The 19892-nt window shown below is 41.3% G+C and overlaps 1 protein-coding gene across 1 annotated transcript in view; it reads right to left on the bottom strand.

Annotated features, from left to right (window-relative positions):
* Window positions 1-12104: 12104 nt before the first annotated feature.
* The window catches only part of LOC112260530 (TGF-beta receptor type-1), a 46748-nt gene continuing 38960 nt past the window's right edge, over window positions 12105-19892 (bottom strand). The window contains exons 7-9 of the mRNA XM_024435708.2: window positions 18072-18196; window positions 17650-17780; window positions 12105-13018 (exon numbers count right to left, since the gene is read on the bottom strand). Of these exons, the coding sequence (XP_024291476.2) occupies window positions 12893-13018; window positions 17650-17780; window positions 18072-18196 (382 nt within the window). The 3' untranslated portion in view covers window positions 12105-12892. The remainder of the gene's footprint in view (window positions 13019-17649; window positions 17781-18071; window positions 18197-19892) is intronic.

Below are 19892 nucleotides of genomic sequence, written 5' to 3' on the forward strand. Positions count from 1 at the left end.
CAGTCAGTGGCTCACAGGATTACTCTCTTCACTGAATACAAAACCCTGAGGATATTAGCATAATGTCCCCAATTGCTTAATGACGCGATTACATGCTATTTATCCAACATCCTAAATGTAATCCACCGACTCAAAATATTTGTTCACAGTAAGAGCTCTCTGTATCACAAGACACTGTTACACAATGATGCTCAGTAGTCCATACAACTTGTGTGTGCGCGCATGTACCCGCACTACATGATTCACCTCATCCACTTTCAAACCTTACCTGAAAAATGTGCTCTGACTGAGGCACCTTCAATCTAGATATACTGGTTTGTTGCGAGTGCACTTTGCTCCAGGTCAATTCTCAGTTTTCTGAGAAAGCTATCGCTTCTCTATACAGTGGCTTGCGAAAGTATTCAGTATGCAGTATGCTTTGGGTCACTGTCCTGCTGGAAGGTGAACCTCCGTCCCATTCTCAAATCTCTGGAAGACTGAAACAAGTTTCCCTCAAGAATTCCCCTGTATTTAGCAGCATCCATCATTCCTTCAATTCTGACCAGTTTACCTGCTGATGAAAAACACCCCCACAGCATGATGCTGCCATCACCATGCTTCACTGTGAGGATGGTATTCCCGGGGTGATGAGAGGGGTTGGGTTTGTGCCAGACAGTGTTTTCCTTGATATCCCAATAAGCAAAATTTTTGTCTCATCTGACCAGAGTACCTTCTTCCATATGTTTGAGGAGTCTCCCACATGCCTTTTGGCAAACACCAAACGTGTCTGCTTATTTTTTTCTTTGAGCAATGGCTTTTTTCTGGCCACTCTTCCGTAAAGCCCAGCTCTGTGGAGTGTACAGCTTAAAGTGGTCCTTTGGACAGATACTCCAATCTCCGCTGTGGAGCTTTGCAGCTCCTTCAGGGTTATCTTTGGTCTCTTTGTTGCCTCTCTGATTAATACCCTCCCTGCCTCTGTGAGTTTTGGTGGGCGGCCCTCTCTTGGCAAGTTTGTTGTGGTGCCATATTCTTAAAAAATTTTAGTAATGGATTTAATGGTGCTCGGTGGGATGTTCAAAGTTCCAGATTTTTTTATAACCCCAACCCTGATCTGTACTTATCCACAACTTTGTCCCTGACCTGTTTGGAGAGCTCCTTGGTCTTCATGTTGCCCCTTGCTTAGTGGTGTTGCAGACTCTGGGGCCTTTCAGAACAGGTGTATATATACTGAAATCATGTGACAGATCATGTGACACTTAAATAAAGTCCACCTGTGTGCAATCTAACTAATTGTGTGACTTCTGAAGGCAATTGGTTGCACGAGATCTTATTTAGGGACTTCATAGCAAAGGGGGGAACACATATTCACGCACCACTTTTTTGTTGTTTTTGTTTTTTGAAACAAGTCATTTTTAAAATGTCACTTTACCAATTTTCACTATTTTGTGTATGTCCATTACATGAAATCCAAACAAAAATCTATTTAAATTACAGGTTGTAATGCAACAAAATAGGAAAAACACCAAGGGGATTAATACTTTTGCAAGGCACTGTATTACTAGAGTATAAAAAGTGTATTTACTCATGCCTCAGGACAGCTGGCAGTGTAGTTTTGGGATGGCTATGTGTTTATTCATGTGTCATCCTGCATCCTCCACTATGCATAATATTACCCAGGTTAAAAAGGGAGTGATAACATTTTACATAGCTTATATTTTTCACTCTTGATGTACTCATGCCTTTTGGTGAGTTGATCCACTGTTGCATGATTGAACAGAGATGGGCAGTATTTCTGTAACCATACATGTTTTTGAAATACAAAATACTCAAGAGCAATTGAAATGTGTATTTCACTGGCTTGAACTACAATGCAATGTATTTTGTAATTAGTTACAATTTAAATAAAACATGCAGTACTTTTCTATAACATTTTTCTAGCGTCTCACAATTCTGTGGCCCTCTATCAACCCAAATTTACTGCATTGGTATCGGAAGTGTGATGCCACTATGGTGTGATAAAAATGTCTGCTAAATGACAAATGTTGTGTGAAAATGAACATTTGCAAAGCACACTGGGTATTATTCTAATGATCTCCATCCCCAAAACAATATAAATGATACTGAACAAAAATATTAACGCAAGATGCAACAATTAATGATTTTACTGGAGTTACAATTCATATAAGCAAATAGTAAATTGAAATAAATAAATTAGGCCGTAATCTATGGATTTCACATGACTGGGCAGGGGCACAGCCATGGGTGGGCCTGGGAGGGCATATGCCCACCCACTGGGGAGCTAGGCCCAGCCAATTAGAAGGGCTTTATTACAGACGGAAATACTCATCTGTGGCATTGTCTTGTGACAAAACTGAACATTTTAGAGTAGCCTTTTATCATGCGGTTTAATCAGCTTCTTGATATGCCACGCCTGTCAGGTGGATGGATTATCTTGGCAAAGAAGAAATGAAAAATAACAGGGATGTAAACAAATGTGCACAAAATTTGAGAAATAAGCTTTTTTGTGCATGTGGAAAATTTCAGGGATTTTTTATTTCAGATCATGATCATGTTTTTTGTGCCAATTTTGATTGAAATTGGTTCAGTGGGGACAGAGGGAGCACAGGGCCCAGGGAACATAGGGTGGACCACGCTGGGGAAGAGCACATGATGTGACAGAATTGACTTGCAGTCGATCAATTTGTCAAGGAGAACAGAGACCATCTGTTTGGCTTTTTTTTTAAAAACAAGGAATCTTGTCGCACAAAGTCTTATGAAAATGAAGTGCATTTGTGGTATACAGTGCCTTCGGAAAGTATTCAGACCCCTTGACTTTTTCCACTTTGTTACATTACAGCCTTATTCTAAAATGTATTAAATTAAAAAAATCCTCAGCAATCTATACACAATGCCCAATTATTACAAAGCGAAAACAGGTTGAGAAATGTTAGCAAATGTATTACAAATAAAAAGCAGATACCTTATTTACATAAGTATTCAGACCCTTGAGCTCAGGTGCATCCCGTTTTCATTGATCATCCTTGAGATGTTTCTACAACTTGGAGTCCACCTATGGTACATTCAATTGATTGGACATGATTTGGAAAGGCACACACCTGTCTATATAAAAGGTTCCACAGTTGGCAGTGCATGTCAGAGCAAAAACCAAGCCATGAGGTCGAAGGAATTGTCCGTAGAGCAGGATTGTTTTGAGACACATCTGGGGAAGGGTACCTAAACATGTCTGCAGCATTGAAGGTCCTAAAGAACATGGTGGCCTCTATCATTCTTAAATGGAACCACCAAGACTCTTCCTAGAGCTTGCCACCAGGCCAAATTGAGCAATCGGGGGAGATGTCAGCGATGTGACCAAGAACCCAATGATCCCACTGACAGAGCTCCAGAGTTCCTCTGTGATGAGAGAAACTTCCAGAAGGACAACCATCTCTACAGCACTCCACCAATCAGGCATTTATGGTAGAGTGACCAGATGGATGCCACTCCTTGTTAAAAGGCACACGACAGCCCGCTTGGAGTTTGTCAAAAGGCACCTAAAGAATCTCAGACCGTGAGAAACAAGATTCTCTGGTCTGATGAAGAGAAGACTGAACTCTTTGGCCTGAATGCCAAGCTTCATTTCTGGAGGAAATGGTGGTGGCAGCATCATGCTGTGGGGATGTTTTTCTGCGGCAGGGACTGGGAGACTAGTCAGGATCAAGGGAAAGATGAATGGAGCGAAGTACAGAGAGATGCTTGATGAAAACCTGCTCCAGAGTGCTCAGGACCTCAGACTGGGGTGATGATTCACCTTCCAACAGGACAATGACCCTAAATAAACAGCCAAGACAATGCAGCCATGGCTCTGGGACGAGTCTCTGAATGTCCTTGAGTGGCCCAGCCAGCAGTGGTCGAGAAAGTACCCAATTGTCATACTTGAGGAAAAGTATAGATACCATAATATAAAGTTACTCAAGTAAAAGTCACTCAGTAAAATGGAAGTAAAAGTCTCAAATTATTTGGTTTTAAATATACTTAAGTATCAAAAGTAAATGTACTTGCTAAAATATACTTAAGTATCAAAAGTAGAAGTAAAAGTGTAAGTCATTTCAAATTCCTTATATTAAGAAAAGCAGAGAGCAACATTTTCTTGTTTTTTAAATTTACAGATAGCCAGGGGCACACTCCAACACTCAGACATTATTTACAAAAGCAAATGCATTTGTGTTAGGTGAGTCTACCAGACCATAGGCAGTAGGGGTGACCACGTGTTCTCTTGATAAGTGGTTTAGGCTGTATCACAACTGGCTGTGATTGGGAGTCCCATAGAGCGGAGCACAATTGTCCCAGCGTCATCCGGGTTTGGCCGGTGTAGGCCATCATTGTAAATAAGAATTTGTTCTTAACTGACTTGCCTAGTTAAATAGAAAAATAAAAAATATATATAATAAGTGCATAAATTTCACAATGTCCCTGTCCTGCTAAGCATTCAAAATGTAAAGAGTACATTGGGTTGTCAGGGAAAATGTATGGAGTAAAAAGTACAATATTTTCTTTAGGAATGTAGTAAAGTAAAAGTTGTCAAAAATATAAATTGTAAAGTAATGTACAGATACCCCCAAAAACTGCTTAAATAGTAGTACTTTATTTTTGATTTAAGTACTTTACACCACTGTCAGCCAGAGCCCGGACTTGAACCCGATCGAACATCTCTGGAGAGACCTGAAAATATCTGTGCAGCGACGCTCCCCATCCAACCTGACAGAGCTTGAGAGGATCTGCAGAGAAGAATGGGAGAAACTCCTCAAATACAGGTGTGCCAAACTTGTAGCATCATACCCAAGAAGAATTGAACCTGTAATCGCTGCCAAAGGTGCTTCAACAAAGTACTGAGTAAAAGGGTCTGAATACTTATGTAAATGTGATAGCAAATTTATGAAAAAAAAAGATAACATTTTCTAAAACGCTATTTTTGCTTTGTCATAAAGGGTTATTGTGTGTGCATAGATTTTTTTTCATTTTTCCCTCAATTTCAGAATATGGCTGTTACATGACTTTTTCCAACTGTTAAGGGGTCTAAATACACTGCTCAAAAAAATAAAGGGAACACTTAAACAACACAATGTAACTCCAAGTCAATCACACTTCTGTGAAATCAAACTGTCCACATAGGAAGCAACACTGATTGACAATACATTTCACATGCTGTTGTGCAAATGGAATAGACAACAGGTGGAAATTATAGGCAATTAGCAAGACACCCCCAATAAAGGAGTGATTCTGCAGGTGGTAACCACAGACCACTTCTCAGTTCCTATGCTTCCTGGCTGATGTTTTGGTCACTTGAATGCTGGCGGTGCTTTCACTCTAGTGGTAGCATGAGACGGAGTCTACAACCCACACAAGTGGCTCAGGTAGTGCAGCTCATCCAGGATAGCACATCAATGTGAGCTGTGGCAAGAAGGTTTGCTGTGTCTGTCAGCGTAGTGTCCAGAGCATGGAGGCGCTACCAGGAGACAGGCCAGTACATCAGGAGACGTGGAGGAGGCCGTAGGAGGGCAACAACCCAGCAGCAGGACCGCTACCTCCACCTTTGTGCAAGGAGGAGCAGGAGGAGCACTGCCAGAGCCCTGCAAAATGACCTCCAGCAGGCCACAAATGTGCATGTGTCTGCTCAAACGGTCAGAAACAGTCTCCATGAGGGTGGTATGAGGGCCCGACGTCCACAGGTGGGGGTTGTGCTTACAGGCCAACACCGTGCAGGACGTTTGTCATTTGCCAGAGAACACCAATATTGGCAAATTCGCCACTGGCGCCCTGTGCTCTTCACAGATGAAAGCAGGTTCACACTGAGCGTGTAGAACGTTCTGCTGCCTGCAACATCCTCCAGCATGACGGTGACAGAGTCTATGATTTTGTTGTCAGCACATTCAACTATGTAAAGATGCTTTAGTCCAGGTCTGGGAGGAGATCCCTCAGGAGAAAAAAGTATTTAATAAGAATAATTCATTCATTCAGATAAGAATAATTCATTCATTCAGATCTAGGATGTGTTATTTTAGTGTTCTGTTTATTTTTTTGAGCAGTGTACTTCCCAAATGCACTGTTTGTAATAAAATCAGCGGAAGTAGGCCAAGCCAAGGCATGGAGAACTAGAACAAACCGGAAGGGAAATCAGACCAACTGTCAGAACATAACTTTTCCCAGAATGGAAATAAAGCAGAAAATTGAATCCTAGAGTGAATTACCTCTGAGAACGATCATATCACCAGAGCATGTATAAGCACACATTTTTCAGATGGTAAATGTGTCTCCCTGTGCTCACTGTATTCCCACTGACCACCATTATAAAGCTTTCTAGAAATATAGCAATGTGGAAATGATGAATGGATGACAGACGAGGGATAAACTGATTAACTTGCCCAAATCCAGAAGGGTGATTTTATTTAATTCCAGACTTGATTCTCTCCCGGTTTTGAAAATGTTCTTCCCTTTCAAATAGCATGCAGTCATTGTTAAATCTGTTACAATTAAAATGCTCAGCACCTATAGAAACCCATCATGCTCATGTCTTCCCCCTTCAAGAGTCCAATTACTGATTTTTCAAGTTTCACACTATAGAATTCCAGAACTCACCACCTTGGAACCCTCAAATTGGATTTGACAAATGAAGGAACACTGCATTGATGTCTGGATGAATTGTCAAGAGGTAAGAGATGGCTTGATGTTCTCAGTCTGGCTACAATGGGTCAGAACAGAGGGATCTCCTACAGCCAGACAGGGTCTCCAGGGAATGTCTAGACTCTATAGACAGTCAGAACCTTCCTTATTTCCCCCTGAACACATTACTTATTTACATCCCAGACGTCATAAAAGTTTGAACACCTGATGGGTTACATTGAGAAATAAGGAAACCCAAACCCCTAATGGCATATCAAATGTTAGGACTAGAATCTTTGAATGTGCTATCAGGTATGGAAGTAGTGTAAAGCTGGCAACTCATCATACTAGATGCAAGAATCCCTGTGGCCATGTACTTTTAGGCAATACCACCATCTGTTGGTGGGAGCTGCATGGAAGGGGCAAATGTGGTCAACGTTACAATAATTTCATAACACATACACCACTTATATTAAAGCATTTATATTCAAACTGTTGGATACTTCTATATTGCAATACCAATTGAATGACTTATGTCAGTGCCTTATGAATTCACCAACAATAGAGCACCTTTGAAAGAGGGGGAAAAAAGTCAGGTAATAAAATGTGTATATATTTATTCACAAAACATCTTACTTCACTATACATGATCTTGAAATAATAGTCAGTGTCCTCTGAATTCCTATGTCAAGCGCTCATTCTTTTAAAAACTTTGTAAAAGGTAAATACAACATACTGTATCTTGAGGAGAGCTCAGAAGTGGTGCAACATAACCCTCCTTCATACAATTGGCACAAATCATAGATATACTGCCTTTCTATAAAACTCTGCAGAATTCTAAAGATGAAACATTCTCAGATTCTGGTTCAGGCAATAGGATTACTTCTTACACATATGGGACAAACAGTACACCGACTACCACTGTCAAATAAAGAAATATACTTTTTTTTATGAGACATTTCATAAAAATAAAATGTAAAACGTGGTAGATAAAGTATTATGTACATTGAGGTAAATTATAATAGAAAAAAAACATTGGTCTGTTGAGGTATAGTTAACATTTTTCGATTGTGTTTTTACTTTTTAGCCAAAACTTCACATTGTTCCATTTCCTCCCTTTTCAGCAGAATCATGGGAGCACATATGGTGGACTTTGAATATGGTTCCATATAACATTCTAGATAAGTGAAAAGTAGGCATTGGGAGAAATAAGGAGGCTCTTTTGTACTGGAGCCAGCATGTAGTAACACATACTGCAGCTACTTGACACTTAAAAGCTCCTGTAGAACATGTGACAAAGATGTCAAGGGAACTGTAGTGGAAATTCTAACCATAAGGGAAGAGAGACAAAATTGTTGTTTGAAGAATTTAATTATAAGATTTGCAAAAATGGAGCGTTCAACAATCCACTCAACAGTGCAGTTAAAAGCCCAACGAACAGTGGCTCTCAGCTTTTAGAGAAATGTCCATCCTCTTTGTCTATGTTGCAGTTAGCAGATGTGTGCAAACAGGGGTGGGGAACATGGTGTATAAGAGGCGTTTAGCTTGTCTGTGCAGATTAAGACAGCTGACGTTGCCACCATTGTCTGTTACTTCCTGCAAGTTTACACAGAGGAGTTCTTGCAGATAGTACAAACGGGATGTCACATACTGCGGTTGCACCCAGCTCTTATCTGTACGCCCAGACTTATGACTAAGTCACACAAGACAAGGCTGCATCAGCAAGAAAAACACTAGCATATAACACAAGAACAATTCTCTAAGTAAAACACAGGATAGCATGACTGATTTTGTCATTTTCCACAACAGAACTTTCAGGTTGGATCCCAATTATCAAATACTATACATTTCACAATGGCGTGCATACCAGAAACATTTTTAAAATTCTGTTTCACAATCTGTACTACACAGCAGAGCTTAAATATCAATTTCCAATTTTGCGGTTGCATCAGAAGCCCACTACTAAATATGAATGCCTTGCTGCCTGCCTGCCTCACTGGTCGTTTTCCCCTTCTGCTAATCAGAGCATCCTCTCATTCAGTACACAACTGCGGGGCACTTCCTCGTTTAGTGCTTGAGTTCAGGTCAGTGACAGCAGTAATCATGCCTGGCTACATACTGTATCACTGGCAGAATTGGGAATTCAGTGACACACACTAGTTAAACTAAACTAATGGGGAATGGTACAGTATACAGGTATAAAGCACCATACATGACATAAACACACCACATTTGTAGATTATAGAACAATTGGGAAAGGAAATATCGTAAAACATTGACAATGGAGGGCGTAAATACAAGGTTCCTGGTGAACACTACACTAGCAGATAGTGAGCATAGTTAGTGGAGTCCTGCTGCTAGGGACTCAGAGGCGGTTGATGTTGCTGAGAGGAGTACCTGGATGTTTCTAGCTTCAGAAAAGTCAAATGCTGCTTCAGAAAGTGAAAGGCTGCTGGTGATTTGAGACAGAAGAATGCGGTAGAAAGTAACATTTTTTGATGAGTAAATGACAACGGTTGCATCTTGTGTTCCACTGTAAAATAATAATACTTTTTTGGTTCAACACAAACAGTATATTATAGCAGCAATATTCTTCACCTCAAGTCTGATGAATGTGACCAAAAAACACAATCTATTGTTTTTCATCCACATGATGCCCGGTTGACCAGTTCTGCATTCTATGTATGGCACAACATTTAAAGGTTGTTTAGGTTGGTTAAAGCAGGTTATGCTGTAAACGTGCTGAAAGACAAAAACCAACACAACACAGTAGCAGATATGAATACATGTGCCTTTGTCAAAAAATATATATAAAAATAACACCACTCATCAAACAAAATGCTATGGCACTTATTGACGAGCATCCATCTGAACTCTCTTCATCGTACTGTAGTCTACTCCTATTTGGGATTAGGATTTGTTTTTTATCATGTAAGACAACAATGCCCAAAAGTGCATTCCTTACTGCTGAAGCGATACGAAACAATGTCTACAGAATTTCCTTTACTCGCTTAAATTCCTGTTTACTGTGTTTTGTCCTATTGGTTTTGTCCTAGAGAGATAAGAAGTGAGGTCACATGATCAAATCTATAAGTTTAAAAGCATAAGGATATTACCAACTAATAAATTAACATTTCGTTTTTTCTTTCATGCCAACAACGAAAGATCAACTACAGGACCTGTATAGGTCTCAAGGGGACTTCTCACTGTCAAGGTAGAGCTGTACACATCTCTAAGACATACAAATGTACATTCTTGTTTGAAATGTTATGCCCATAGATATGTGAAAACTCATTGACATAAAAGCAATAAAAGTATGCAGGAAATAAAAAAGCCTACATAATGTAGCTCCATCAATGCTTTCCCTTAAAACTGTACAGGATGCATTACTGCTGAGAAGAGTGACAGGTAAACTGGTATCATGGTGTTGCTTAGGCCTAATGGCAACCCTGGGTTTTATTCATTAGTGCACACCTTAGCAAAAATGTTTAAAAACATTTATCTTATTAGATACATTTAGTGCAGGTAGACCCACCCTGTTTCAGTCCATTTCCTTCCGTTTGGTGCCTAATGAATATGACCCTGATCTCCACTGCATCATTTCCTATGGCAGTGGGAGGAGCCATTTGTTCAGAGAACCTCCTACTACTACATTAACGTATGATTGGATGACTGATTCAGAGAACTTCCTGGTTGTGGTTGAAATAACAAAAGAGCAGTTTGTATAAAATAGAGGTACATGTATATCTATCAGCGTAGATGTACTGCATGTACACATGCATACAGAATGTACACCTGTATACACACACACACACCAAATGCATTGGAATTGAGTACACCCATATACAACCACTCATATACAGTGCATTCAGAAAGTATTCAGACCCCTTGACTTTTTCCACATCTTGTTACGTTACAGCCTTATTTTAAAATGGATTAAATACATTTTCCACTAATCAATCTACACATAATACCTCATAACAACAAAGTGAACACAGCTTTTTCGAAAGTTTTGCACATTTATTAAAAATAAAAAACAGAAAAACCTTACTTACATAAGTATTCAGACCCTTTGCTATGAGAGTCGAAAATTGAGCTCCGGTGAATCCTGTTTCCATTGATCATCATTGAGATGTTTCTACAACTTGAACGGAGTCCACCTGCGGTAAATTAAATTGATTGGAAATTATTTGGAAGGACACACACCTGTCTATATAAGGTGACAGTGCACGTCAGAGCAAAAACGAGGTTGAAGAAATTGTCCGTAGAGCACCGAGACAGGATTGTGTAGAGTCACAGATCTGGGGAAGGGTAAAAAAAAATGTCTGCAGCATTGAAGGTCTCCATCATTCTTATAATGAAAGAAGTTTGCAACCAACAATACTCTTTCTAGAGCTGGCCACCCGGCTAAACTGAGCAATCGGAAGAGAAGGGCCTTGGTCATGGATGTGGCCAAGAACCCAATGGTCACTCTGACAGAGTTCCCGAGTGGTGCAGTGGTCTAAGGCTAGCTGTGCCACTAGAGATCCTGGTTCGAGTCCAGGCTCTGTCGCAGCCAGCCGCGACCGGGAGACCCATGGGGTGGCGCATAATTGGCCCAGCGTCGTCAGGGTTAGGCAAGGGTTTGACTGGCAGGAATGTTCTTGTCCCATGAGCCCTCTAGCGACTCCTGTGGCGGGCCAGGCGCAATGCACGCTGACACAGTCGCCAGGTGTATGGTGTTTCCTCCGACATATTGGTGTGGCTGGCTTCCGGGTTAAGTGGGCATTGTGTCAAGAAGAAGGGCAGCTTGGCTGGGTTGTGATTCGGAGGACGTACAGCACTCAACCTTCACCTCTTCTGAGTCTGTATGGGAATTGCAGCGATGAGACAAGCCAAACTACCAATTGGATGCCATGAAATTGGGGAGAAAAAAGTTGTAAACTTTTAAATTATAAAAAAAGATAGATATCTTTGCAGGAATCCACCAAATCAGGCCTTTATGGTAGAGTGGCCAGATGAAACCAAGATTGCGTCACATCTGGCGGAAACCTGGCACCATCCCTACGGTGAAGCATGGTGGTGGCAGTATCATGCTCTGGGGATGTTTTTCAGTGGCTGGGACTGGGAGACTTGTCACGATCAAGGTAAAGATGAACAGAGCAAAGTACAGACAGATCATTGATGAAAATCCTTGATCCTTGATGCTCCAGAGTGCTCAGGACCTCAAACTGGGGCGAAGGTTCACTTTCCAACCGAACAAGGACCCTAAGCACATAGCCAAGACAATGCAGGAGTGGCTTCGGGAAAAGTCTGTGAATATCCTTGAGTGGCCCAGCCAGAGCCCGGACTTGAACCCGATCAAACAATTCTGGAGAGACCTGAAAATAGCTGTGCAGCAACACTCCCCATCCAAGTTTTTTTTAAATATACATTTGCAAACATTCATACAAAAAAATTGCTTCGTCATTATGGGTACTGTGTGTAGATTGATCAGTGGGGAAAAAATAATTAAATCAATTTTAGAATACGGCTGTAACGTAACAAATGTGGAATAAGTCAAGGGGTCTGAATACTGTCTGAATGCACTGTATACACTTTAAGGAACATATATACATAGCAATGAACAAGATATTGCATATTTCACTGCATATTTGACAAAGCTTAATGAGGTCATGTTCTGTTTTGCTTGACAAAACACATTAAAAAAATATGGATCTGGCATCTGTAAAATAAACATTTTAAGGTGAAAGATAAAGTGAAATAAAGAAATTCAGATAAGTAACACTTAATCATGTTTAAACAAAACACTTAAATAGACACTGACCTTGGTACTTTGAGAAATGACCAGAGAGAGGTATATCAAAATTTAGAATTTCTTTCAATGCATATTTTCTTTGATTCAGAATATTTGCAATGGAATTCCTACAGGAGGTCCCAATAAAGTCCAGCGTTTCTTGCATGGGGTAAGAAAGAAGGGATGGATACAGTCAGGCAAAACAACGGGAGGGACAGGAGGTTGTGTCTCTGCATCCAGAGTCTAGAATGTTATCCAGAATCCACCCATGTCCTGATGCAATCTCAGAGGAGAACAGAGAAGAGCAGAGAAGCAATCTCTCCAATCAGCCTTGAAGGAATGAGACATTGAAAGGTACACACACCCACCTGAATTGTACTATCCCCTCCCTCTTCAGAGAAAGAGATGTCGAAGAGTACAGCACATAGCGATGGGGACAGAAAGAAAGTCCAGACAGACAGGTAGTCTTGACCCTCTAGTCTACATCTTGATGCCCTCTTGCTGGCTGAGCTGGGACAGGGACTTCTTGATGCGCAGCGCGGTGAGGCGGGCCGCCCCATTGGAGTACCAACACTCCCTCATGATCTTAGCCATCACTCGCAGCACCTGGGGAGGGGACAGAGGCAGGGGAGACAGTGGGTCAATATCACAAGCAGCAATAACACACCCACATTTTGTTTTGCAAGTTGTAGAGCACAGAGATAGTAGCTGCCCCCACCAATCGTTGATTATACACCATGTCTGTAGCAATGTCACAATTAGAGTTGCAAAGCTACTGGTAATTTACCAGAATCTTCAGTATTTTTGGTCATTAACAGAAGTTCTATGGCAATCTATCATAATTTTGGTCATTTGTAATTGAATATTTAAAAAAATTATTGTTTTATTCATATTTGGTGTTCATTTTTTATATCTGTGTACACATCGACTATGAATTTCCAGTAGATAGACCATATGATTCCAGAGAAAATAGCCTAATTAATGAAAAAAAAAACATTAATTATAAATGGGATTATTTTCAATTACCTCTGAAACTTGTCCAACTATTTTCATAACTGCCACCAGTTTGAAACCAAAACATTGACAAATACATAATGACAACGTAAAATTAATAAGTGTCTAAAAATATTAAGCATATTTCATGCGGAATCTATCATATTAAACATAAATGGTATTCATTAAATTTATAGTTTTACAGCTTTTTCATTTTAATCATCTTGTTTAATTATTTCATATATTTTACCTGTGATAAAGCCACAGAGGGACAGAGATGATTACCTGTGATAATCTAAAGTACAACAAACAACCACTAGATGTCTTGTGATGGATTTCATAAAATCCTTGGAAGATAACAAAATGCTGGTAGTTTACTGGTAAACTTCTGAATATTTACCCAGTAATATACCCTCCCTTTGCAACCAAAGTCACAATGTCATTCTTTGAAGTAGAATCACTGTTGTTGTGCAAGAACTCATGAGCGTGAGAGAGATAAACAGTGACAGTGACTCAGAGGCATGGTGTTGAACCTGCAGCAGAAGTCTGAACTAAGACTTCAACCCATAGTCCGCACGTCTCAGCAATGACAACGTTACCCTGTAAGCAATGGAGACACAATGGAGCGTTGACGTGAAGAGGCTGGTCAGACTTACAACATCCAGGCCACAGCCACAAGCCTGAATACCAATCCACAGCATCCCTATTTATCAATCCCCCGATCGCCGCCAAAGGTCCTGGCGGTCCTGTTGATGTGTCAGTGATTCTACGGTGTTGAATGCAGGGCTGTAATCAGCAGTATGCCCGGACACTGAACGCCTACTGTGAAGCATGAGCCGAGGCAGCGGATCGGACAGTCACGACGGTGCAGGACGAATTGGCCAATAGACTTTGTGCAAAAAATAACAGACAGGACATTGACATAACGATTTGGATAAATCAAAATACATTCTCAGTAGCTAATAGACAGAGTTGATGCCTGAAAAGTTTATAACAAAACTTTGGTATGGCTCTACTATTGCCAACCTGTTACCTGCCCAACCTGCTCGCTCTCGGGAAAAGGCCAAATAAGCACCTAAGTAGGCCTAAGCAAAGCCCAAAATACATTTAAACCATAAACGCATCATTTTCCATGGAAATGTCAACGCATCATAAACAACGTTATTCCTATCAACCAATACATATTCCTTGAAGACTCGCACATCACGCAAATTATTCTGCAATGGCACGTCAACAGGGATACAGTGCAGTGTTTCAAACAAACACATCTTTAAATTAAATAAACACTATAATTATTCTTCAACCAAGACTTTGATTGTTCTTCTAATAACATATTTCACATTGCTAGAGCATGTTCTATTAAATGGGCAGCTTTAAACACAGTAGAAACATTGGCTGTGTGCTTAGGGTCGTTGTCCTGTTGGAAGGTGAACCGTCACCCCAGTTTGAGGTCCTGAGCACTCTGGAGCAGGTTTTCATCAGGGATATTTCTGTACTTTGATTCCTTCATCTTTGCCTCAATCCTGACTAGTCACACTGCCGCTGAAAAACATCTCCAGAGCATGATGCTAGGCATTCAGGCCAAAGTGTTCAATCTTGGTTTCAACAGACCCGAGAATCTTGTTTATCATGGTCTGTGAGTCTTTCAGTGCCTTTTGGCAAACTCCAAGCGGGCTGTCGTGTGCCTTTTACTTAGTGGTGGCGTCCGTCTGGCCACTACCATAAAGGCCTGATTGGTGGAGTGCTGCAGAGATGGTTATCCTTCTGCAAGGTTCTCCTATCTAAACAGAAGAACTGCAGAGCTCTGTCAGAGTGTGACAGTCAGGTTCTTGGTCACCTCCCTGACCAAGGCCCTTCTCCCCCGCTTGCTCAGTTTAGCTGGGAGGCCAGCTCGAGGAAGAGTCTTGGTGGTTCCAAACTTCTTCCATTTAAGAATGATGGGAGTGATCTTTGGGACCTTCAATGCGGCAGAATATTTTTGGTTCCCTTTCCCAGATCTGTGTCTCGACACAATCCTGTCTCAGAGCTCTACAGAGAATTCCTTCGAACTCATGGTTTGGTTTTTGCTCTGACATGCACTGTCAACTGTGGGACTTTATATAGACAGGTGTGTGCCTTTCCAAATCATGTCCAATCAATTGAATTTACAACAGATGGACTCCAATCAAGTTGTAGAAACATCTTAAGGATGATCAATGGAAACAGGATGCACCGGAGATCAATTTCGAGTCTCATAGCAAAGGGTCTGAATACTTAAGTTATCGGTTTTTTATTTTTAATACATTTGCAAATTTCAAAAAAATCTGTTTTGGCTTTGTCATTATGGGATATTGTGTGTAGATTGCTGAGGAAAAATATTTATTCATCAACTTCATAATAAGGCTTTAACGTAACAAAATGTGGAAGAAGTCAAAGGGTCTGAATACTTTCCGAAGCCACCGTTTATGAACGAGAGTCGGCATTTAACATTCAACTTCTTCTAAACTTGAAAAGGGACTTACTTCTAAATGTTATGTAGCAAAAACAGCCAAATATCAAAATCTAACATTGGTAACCACATTGTGGGCCTGTTACAATACATCAATGGTGATGGATGACCAATATACAGTGGTGTAAAGTACTTAAGTGGTACTTTAAAGTATTTTTACTTAAGTCGTTTTTTGGGGTATCTGTACTTTACTATTTATAAATTATTGACAGCTTTTACCTCACTACATTCCTAAAGAAAATAATGTACTTTTTACTCCATACATTTTCCTTGACACCCAAAGGTACTCGTTACATTGTAAATGCTTAGCAGGACAGGGAAATGGTCCATTCACACACTTATCAAGAGAACATGTGGTCATCCCTACTGCCTCTGACCTGGTGACTCACTAAACACCACAAGATTTGTTTGTAAATGATGGCTGAGTGTTCGATTGTGCCCCTGGCTATCCGTACATTATAAAAACCAAGAAAATGGTGCCGTCTAGTTTGCTTAATATAAGGAATTTGAAATTATTTATACTTTTACTTTTGACACTTAAATATATTTTAGCAATTACATTTACTTTTGATATTTAAGTATATTTTACTCAAGTAGTATTTTACTGGGTGACTTTCACTTGAGTCATTTTCTATTCATCTTTATTTTGTACTCAAGTATGAAAATCGGACACTTTTTCCACCACTGCCAATGTCCCATTTGTTAGATCAGATTTGTTGAATGTGCACCAATCCGGCATCTTTCTATCCCCACGGTCTCTGTTCCATTGACGTCTTTACCGCATCTTATAATAAACATAGTTCCTGAACAAACATTGCGCTTCCTTGTTGAGATGTCATGGACATGTGCTCCGCTTCAGAACCAGCGGTCTGTGTGAATGCTTTGCTTATTAGAGGAGACAGCTACACAACATGACCCTGGCTGGAACAGACCTGTCTAGACATCCAGATAAACTCATTCTCTTAACTAAAGGCTGCTGCTACGTGTATGTATGTATGCCGGCGGCTCACACCCACGCAGCCGAGCTGTGGAAATGTTTATGACTTTTAACATTGGCAACATTAGAGACAGAGAGAGAAAGCTCAGCACTGCTGAACGAACACCAGTCCATCTCCAGATTTAAAGTGAGGAGCAGCATAGACAAGGGCAGAGAGATGAGTCTCCTATTCATCTCTTTGAATGTGTCCCTGATGTGCTCTTTGGGTCAATTTAGCATATCAGCTTTGAGTGATTTAAAACCGCTAATTTCTGCCTTGTTTCTCCAACCGCAGACAGAGTGAACAGAACAGACTCATGGGCCAGTTAGACTGATGGACTATAGACTGATGGGCCATTTAATATTAACAAGCTTGGCCATCAATCCAGTGGTTTGCTTTACAGCTGACCTGGGATGCTGATGCTCTGGCAGCAGCCATTGTAACATTGCAGGGGATGATGATTTGATTAGGAAGCTGTATTACTGCAAATTGGATGTAATCTAATTGTCTGTTCTCCAGCAATACAAAGTGCATCAATAAAGATAGAGGAGAGGGAGAGTGGATCTAGTGATGATGAAGTAGGAAGGCTGTTTGCAGGAGACCGAAAGGAGAGTAGAGACAAAACAATGGAGAAAGATAGAGAGAGGGGGAGAAAGCAAGAGACGGAGACAGAGCAGAGGTAGACAGAACAACCGAGAAACAGAGAGAGGGAGCGAGAAACAAAATGGATGATATTCCAAAGGGCAGTGCCTAAAGGTAAGAAGTGCATAGTGTCATACCTCGCAGCTCTGCCACCTGTTGGGGATGTTGGCCCGTAGTTTCTGGTCACACACCACCCTCCTCATCTCCTCCACCGAGGGGTCTGGCTGGACCAGGTCATAGTAGGGCAGCTGGTAGTCCTCGTGGATACCTGGGGGGGCAACAGACACAGGATTGGCTTAGACAAAGGCTTACACAGAATAAAGGCCAATGCCAATCTACGATACAATTCTGACAGAAAACGTTGAAAATATCAGAGAATGACAAATGTGATGACACCAAGCCTTAAAGGGACAGATGAGAGAAGAGTCAGAGTCCCACAGATCCAAAGCCTTGTGTCAGTGGCTGGCTGCTCTGTGTAATGGACTTGATGCTTCAGAATTAGCCAAGGTCCTTGGGGCCAAAACAACTCGGAGATAAAAGGAGCATAGTGTTAACTCACCTCCTATTGAGCATCTCCGTGCGATCTCCCAAAACACCAGGCCCATGGCGTAGATATCTGCCCGCTTGAATGACTCAAAATGCTTCATGTTTATGGAGTCATCCAGGACTTCAGGGGCCATGTACCTGAGGAGACATTCACCAGACAGTTCCCTTTAGCCTCTCAGACAGAGTGACAACATGATCTCATTATTCTCAGAGTATCTTAAGTGACCCTGTACACTCTCAAGTCTATTGTCCAATCCTTCACTACATGGTGATCTGATCGAGGCGAGCCTTGCAGTGTTGTCAGGAGAGTAGGAGAGCGAGAAATAGCGCAAGAGAAATAGAGCGCGCGAGCAAGACCGAGCGAGAGAGAGGGGCTGTAGTAGGTTAGAGTTCACGGTCCATCACAGTGTACATGAAAGGACAGGAAGGGCAGAGTGTGGCAAGAATACAAAGCCAGGCGACACATTAGCACACTGTCACTGACTGCAGCGCCGCCTGGTGGGGGGAACATGTCGTTGGAGGCCCCAGGGGACAGTGGTGATGAGATAAGGGGGGTTCTTCTGTCCTTGTGGGGACCTAAAATCCTCAAACGTCCCCACAAGGATAGTAAAACAAGGAACATTTCCATGTCCCCATGAGGACAAAGGCTATTTTAAGCTTAGAGGTTAGGTTTAGGTTATGGGTTGTTAGGGTTAGTTTTGGGGTTAGGGAAAATAGGATTTTGAACGGAAATTTAATTTTAGGTCTCCACAAGGACAGAAGAACATAATGTGTGTTTGCACATGTCAGTGTGAGTGTGCATGTGTGAGCTTGTGTGTGTGTTGAAGTGGGGTTGACAGCACACACAGAAAGACCGCATCAGTGAAGCGGATTAGCTGGTGCCTGCTGGTGACCGCTGTGACCAGCCAAGCCCCCCAGCACTGCTCGACATGCCCCGCGCTGCAACACTTCAGCTTCAACCTTCCTCCCTCACACCCCCTTCTTCCATCCCTCTGTAGAGCATTAGCCTGACACATTGTTGTACACGTAACCATTTTCACATCCTTGTCCATTCCTTAGATCATTGTGGGAACGACACTGGACACTGTCCTCTTAATTATGATACCTACAGTTGAAGTCGGAAGTTTACATGCACCTTATCCAAATACATTTAAACTCAGTTTTTAACAATTCCTGACATTTAATCCGTAACAATTCCCTGTTTTCGGTCAGTTAGGATCACCACTTTATTTTAAGAATGTGAAATGTCAAAATAATAGTAGAGGGAATTATTATTTCAGCTTTTATTTCTTTCATCACGTTCCCAGTGGATCAGAAGTTTACATACACCCAATTAGTATTTGGTAGCATTGCCATTAAATTGTTTCACTTGGGTCAAACATTTCAAGTAGCCTTCCACAAGCATCCCACAATAAGTTGGGTGAATTTTGGCCCATTCCTCCTGACAGAGCTGGTGTAACGGAGTCAGGTTTGTAGGCCTCCTTGCTCGCACAAGCTTTTTCAATTCTGACATCAAATTTTCTATGGGATTGAGGTCAGGGCTTTGTGATGGCCACTCCAATACCTTGACGTTGTTGTCCTTAAGCCATTTTGCCACAACTTTGGAAGTATGCTTGGGGTCAATGTCCATTTGGAAGACCCATTTGCGACCAAGCTTTAACTTCCTGATTGATGTCTTGAGATGTTGATTCAATATATCCACATCATTTTCATCCCACATGATGCCATCTATTTTGTCAAGTGCACCAGTCCCTCCTGCAGCAAAGAACCCCCAAAACATGATGCTGCCACCCCCGTGCTTAACGTTTGGGATGGTGTTCTTCGGCTTGCAAGC

The sequence above is a fragment of the Oncorhynchus tshawytscha genome, linkage group LG10 (assembly GCF_018296145.1).
Source record: "Oncorhynchus tshawytscha isolate Ot180627B linkage group LG10, Otsh_v2.0, whole genome shotgun sequence".
Taxonomy (NCBI): Eukaryota; Metazoa; Chordata; class Actinopteri; order Salmoniformes; family Salmonidae; genus Oncorhynchus; species Oncorhynchus tshawytscha.